The sequence below is a fragment of the Bufo gargarizans genome, chromosome 6 (genome assembly GCF_014858855.1).
Source record: "Bufo gargarizans isolate SCDJY-AF-19 chromosome 6, ASM1485885v1, whole genome shotgun sequence".
NCBI lineage: Eukaryota > Metazoa > Chordata > Amphibia > Anura > Bufonidae > Bufo > Bufo gargarizans.
Genome location: NC_058085.1, coordinates 365,544,704 through 365,550,523, shown reverse-complemented (window position 1 = coordinate 365,550,523; position 5,820 = coordinate 365,544,704). Strand labels below are relative to the sequence as shown.

General features: G+C 41.1%; 1 protein-coding gene across 1 annotated transcript; it reads left to right on the top strand.

Moving 5' to 3' along the window:
- The first annotated feature begins 252 nt into the window (after positions 1-252).
- On the top strand, positions 253-3,935 carry LOC122940610 (trypsin-like). Its single transcript, XM_044297256.1, has 5 exons — positions 253-295; positions 453-606; positions 1,743-1,996; positions 2,929-3,065; positions 3,768-3,935. Exons 1-5 carry the CDS (start codon positions 256-258, stop codon positions 3,915-3,917), a joined length of 735 nt encoding a protein of 244 aa, XP_044153191.1. The 5' UTR covers positions 253-255; the 3' UTR covers positions 3,918-3,935.
- Positions 3,936-5,820: the final 1,885 nt, after the last annotated feature.

The following is a 5,820-nucleotide window of genomic DNA, read 5'->3' as shown; positions in this document are numbered from 1 at the left end:
AACAACATATTGTATGCTGATTTACCTTACAGGATAAAAATATCCAAACCCAAGGTTACAAAAATATCAACCAAATAGGTCAAAAGAACATTCAGAAAACCTTTAACTACAGTTTTCCTTTTACAGTTTAGATTATGCGGATATTAATTAACTTTCCCTTGAGTGAGGAGGGGGTAGAGGGGTGATATCATGATAGACCTTGGGTATATATGTCTGTAGTTTACACTCAACACTCGTTCTGGATCAATTTCCACTATGAAACTCCTCCTGATCTGTGTGCTCCTCGGAGCAGTTGGTGAGTTCAGTGGCTGTCTTCTATGATACATACATTGTTCACATTATTACTTTTTAGTTTTCTACAGCTTTCTATGAGGAAAGAAGCTAACTTTTTCAATTTGCTACATGTAAGATGTATATGACTGTATATAATATGGCTCCTTGTATTTTCTCAGCTGCTTTTGAGGATGATGATAAGATCGTAGGAGGTTACACCTGCTCTGCTTACTCCGTCCCCTACGCAGTATCTCTGAACTCCGGCTACCACTTCTGTGGAGGTACTTTGATCACCAGCCTCTGGGTGATCTCTGCTGCCCATTGCTACAAGGCGTAAGTTACCTGAATTTTCACCAAGACCGAACCATCAACGTCACATCAACTTTTGGCCTTTATCAGTTACTATTCTGTATTGTGGAGCCGCCCAAAGCATTGAAAGCATTTGAGATTTTAAAGCTAGTTTTGTTTGTAAAAATGGTTGCTAAAATGGGAGACAATTCATTAGACAAGTTTTGTGGGATAAAAAAAAATATTGCATCTGAATTCTCTAAAGATTAGTAATGGCCCTGGGGGTCATAACCAGAATATATCAAAAACGTATGGCTAATAGTAAGAACAGGTCATCAGTGTTTTAGCAATGAAAAACCTTTTAACTGAAAGAAGATAAAATGATGTTCAGATGTTATTTATATGTGGCACAGTTTAAGCAGATATGTTTTTAGAAATGAGGGGATTCCGTACTAAATAATAAACTGTTAGTGCTAGCAGAGAATTTACTGTATAATGTCCATTTTGTATAAATTGTGACACTGAGTGTAGCTCTGAGGCATGGGGGTTTAAGGACAAGGTAAATTCTGGGCTCCTATCCTTGCAGCTTTTACAGGGGCCTCCCATTAGGTGGTTAAGAGTAAACTTCATACACATCTATTCCATCAGCACTAAGGATAAAGCTCTATCATCACACATTGCTAAGATTTCAGTATCTTCTTGCTCTTCTAGCCTAAATTCACATTTTTGATTCTTCAAAATGTTGATTCACAGGAAAAGAGTCTCATTTATAGTAAATAGAGTCTACCAACTGTAGTCTATAATTTGCTTATATAAAGAAAAATCCAGAACAATGAAAGACAAAGGTCTGGAGCCACAAATACATAGTGATTCATCTAATTATCTCCATTATGTATTAGACCGATGGATATACTGTATGTGTGACATTAGCTGCCACATGTACAAACATTGAAAAATAACTTCAAAAAAGTATTAGATTTCCATTTTTTCCTCATCACACATCTGAAGAATCAGGGCATTTACTTGGGTGAAGATAAATTGCTATGCCATTCACAATGTATGGACAACTATGGTGCTGTTTCTGAAAGAAAGCACAAATATTTCCCCAAAAACACTAATGCATTTTAAAATATTTATGAAATGAATTTAGGATCACAAATGGATTTGTCTATTTTTTGCAGGAGCATGCAGGTCAGACTAGGAGAACACAACATCTTTTCCAGTGAAGGCACCGAACAGTTCATCAACTCCGCCAGAGTCATCAGACATGGAAGCTACAACTCCAGAACCCTGGACAACGACATCATGTTGATCAAGTTGGCCTCTCCCGCCACCCTCAACTCTTACGTCAAGACTGTTGGTCTGCCCGGTGGCTGCGCTGCTTCTGGAACCAGCTGTCTGATCTCTGGATGGGGCAACACCCTCAGCAGTGGAAGTAAGTCAAGTACTGCCAATAATGTTACTGGAACGGCAAGTAAAAATGAGTAGTGGTTATTGACACAATGTAAGATGGAGTTTACTCAGAGGTGGGAATTACTGACACCAAAAGAGCTGAAGTTTCTTCAAAGGAGGAGTGAAGTCATTTTAAGGCAAATCTAACACATTTTGAATAGCCTTAAATAAGTAAAATATTAAATATTTTCTAGGACCTCAATGCTTGTACGGTGTAGAAATTGTTGAAAGGATGTTTCTTTAGAATTTTTTATGTATTTATAAGTCTCATAATAAATCAGATCTAATGTAAATCTTTTTTAATATGTTTCATATATAAAGCTTAAGTGGATCACTGTACACAGCTGACAATTCATGTGTAGCAAATAGTAACAGACCCATGATTAATGAATATTATGTGTGTGGAATACTGTATCAGGGAGCATAAAGCTTAAAAGGGTTTCCTAAACATTTTAAACTGAGGATCTATCCTCTGGAAAGGTCATCAGTATCTGATCGGTTAGGGCGTGACACCAAGAATCTGCTGTTTGAGAAGGCACTGATGCTTGCAATAGCACCGCGACCTTCTAACAGCTTCGTCATTGGTCACATGGCCCCATTAATGCACTGAGATGCAATATCAATCATAGTTGCTATACAATGGACGGCACTGTGCTTGGTGAGCAGAGAGAAGGCATCGCTCTGATATGGGAGCTGGTGCCTTCTCAAACAGTTGATCATCAGGGGAACCCGAGTGTTGGATCCCCGCCTATCAGATACTAATGAGTGATGACCCATCAGTGGGATAGTTTATCAGTTCAAAAATTCCAGAAAATCCCTCTAAAAGTCAAAAAAAATGTGCAAACCCTGTGAATGATCATTTTATGTTTCTATCTACATACAATTTGCTGAAAATGTATATTCACTTACTTTTAGCAAACATGCCCAGCCTCCTGCAGTGCCTGAACGCCCCCATCATGACTGCCGCCCAGTGTAGCAGCGCCTACCCAGGAGAGATCACCACCAACATGATCTGTGTTGGATACATGGAAGGAGGCCAGGATTCCTGCCAGGTAAATGGATCTTCTTTGTCTCATAACTTTCAGATCTGAGACTGTAGAATGTGGACTGTTATGAGGACATATAGTCATCAAAAGGCCGTTATTCCCATTTCATGAAGACGACCTACCATGACAATGTGTTTATATGAATGTATCATAACAAAATCAAAAACTTGTTTCTCTAAATTATGCAATTTAACAATATTGTGAGGATAGCAGATTCTTAAAATGATGAAATAGACCAGGGTTAGGCTTGAAGGGCAAAACTTTCTTTCTTTACAATTGTATTGATTTAAAAAAGAAAAAAAAAAACTGTTCAATGACAAAATCCTGCTCTGGCATTAATGTATTACCACATTGTTTCCCTCTTTAGAAAAATTGCTATGGACATCACAGAGGCTCATTGAAAATTCCACAGTATTTGTAGATGCCATATCAGGCATCTGATACTATTTGAGGGAGCAGAGGTGTAGCTATATTGAGTACAGAGGTCACACTCAGGACATGCTGAAAGATGGTCAAAGATCCTTGTGCCATATTAGAAAGACACAACTGTTATAAATGTTACATGATTGTATTGAGCCCCAAGAGCCACAATTTACATCTCTGGGAAGGAAACTTCTGTAGCCGCATCTCAGAATATACAGTAGCTACAGATTATTCATTACCTCCAGTTGATTCAAAGTCTAACATTTTGTCTCTATATTTTCTCAGGGTGACTCTGGTGGACCCGTGGTCTGCAATGGACAGCTCCAAGGTATTGTTTCTTGGGGATATGGCTGTGCCCTCAGGAACTATCCTGGTGTCTACACCAAGGTCTGCAACTACAACTCCTGGATCTCCAGCACCATGGCTGCCAACTAATCTTTCTCTGTGTTTCTTGTCATTTGTTGCTCTGTTACTGGTTACTAACACCTATCATAGTAACAGTTAGCTTTCTAAAAAATAATAAAAATAATTAAAAAAAATCTTCAAATTTTTATTTGGATTCATCACCTTCAATCATCATTAAAAAAAATAGCAACTTATCCTGATGCAAAAAAAAACAAAAAACACTAATCAGGGAGGCTACCCTTTGAGCTGGGCCATTTGACCATTTCCTATATATGAAGAAAAAAAAAATCCCCACCCTCTCCACGCCCATTTTCTTAGCCCTGGCATGAGCGGGGAGAAGTTGCAGATTGCGGCTCAAAAAACGCTGTATTTCTGTTTAACAAATAACTCCCTAAGACTTCATGCGCTTGACCGTATTTTTCATTAATTTTCCTTCTGCATTTTTTGTGGATAGAACATTAACCCTTCATTTCTATAGTGCAATTCACATTTCAATGAAAAGTCAGTAGTTCTTTAGTTTATAGCATATAGTAGGGCAGGAAGGTGGAAAGTAAGGATAAGTGAACCAGTTCAGAGTGAACTGGGTTCGGTTCGAACTTTGCCATTTTTCTGATGGCAGATAAACCAAAAGATTTTCAGATTTGTTTTGGATGAATCTACTGCACTTGTTAGAAGGAAAAAAGCACTAGGAAGGAAGAAGAAGGGTTCTCACATGATTCTAAGATGGGGTGGGGGGAGGGCATGCCCTGATTGGCTCCCAGGCTTACAGCAGGGAAGGATGTGCTTTTGTAGAACAAGCAGAACCCCATTGTGTGCAGGGCTGTGAATGAGCGTGGATGTGTGTGATGGTGTCTGCCAGGAAAACGATCTTAGGGAGTCAGGGACAGTGAGAAATCATAAACATAACTCTAGGAAAATTAAAGAACCCTTAAGACTTACCGTATTTTTCGCCCTATAAGACACACCTAGGTTTTTGAGGAGGTGGGTTTTGAACTAATTGTGGTCTGTGGATGGCACTGTTATGGGGGATCTGTGGATGGCACTGTTATGGGGGATCTGTGGGTGACGCACTGTTATGGGGGATCTGTGGGTGACACTTATGGGGGATCTTTGGGTGACACTTATGGGGGATCTGTGGGTGACACTTATGGGGGATCTGTGGGTGACACTTATGGGGGATCTGTGGGTGACTCTTATTGGGCTCTCTGGATGGCACTGTGTATGACAGTTATGGGGGGGATCTGTGGATGACACATATATAGCATCTTATGCTATGTGTCATCCACAGATCCCCTCCATAAGTGTCCCTGTAGTGAATGACCCTCAATACACGCTGGGGGCCGGCATCTGCTTTTATAATGACAGCGGGGCCCGTGCAGTGACTGTATTCCACTACACGGGCCCTGCTTACTGTATAATCCTATGTCTAATAGTTAACTGTAATTGTATGTAATCGCATAAGGAGCGCTGTGTATTACGGTACTTACAACTACAAGCGCTCGCCGCACGATAGGCAGAGAGGAGGGAGGAGGCAGGCCGGGAGGACAGGCGCTGGCAGCGTGAGTCATACGTCATGCGCCTACGCCGCCTGCTTCATTCATAAAGTGGGCGGCGCAGGCGCATGACGTATGACTCACGCTGCCAGCGCCCGTCCTCCCGGCCTGCCTCCTCCCTCCACTCTGCTACCTACCGAGCGGCGAGCGCTTGTAGTTGTAAGTACCATAATACACAGCGCTCCTTATGCGATTACATAAAATTAACTATTAGACATAGGATTATACAGTGAGCGGGGCCCGTGTAGTGGAATACAGTCACTGCACGGTCCCCGCTGTCATTATAAAAGCAGATGCCGGCCCCCAGCCCCTCCTCCCTCACAGCTGATACACCCGCCGCGCTGCATCGCGGCGGGTGTATCATTGAAAACGCAGCAAAA

Coding starts and splice junctions, on each gene's coding strand:
- LOC122940610 (XM_044297256.1), top strand. CDS start 256: ATGAAACTCCTCCTGATCTGTGTGCTCCTCGGAGCAGTTG. Junction 1,997..2,928: donor CAACACCCTCAGCAGTGGAA/GTAAGTCAAGTA, acceptor ACTTACTTTTAG/CAAACATGCCCAGCCTCCTG. Junction 3,066..3,767: donor GAGGCCAGGATTCCTGCCAG/GTAAATGGATCT, acceptor ATATTTTCTCAG/GGTGACTCTGGTGGACCCGT.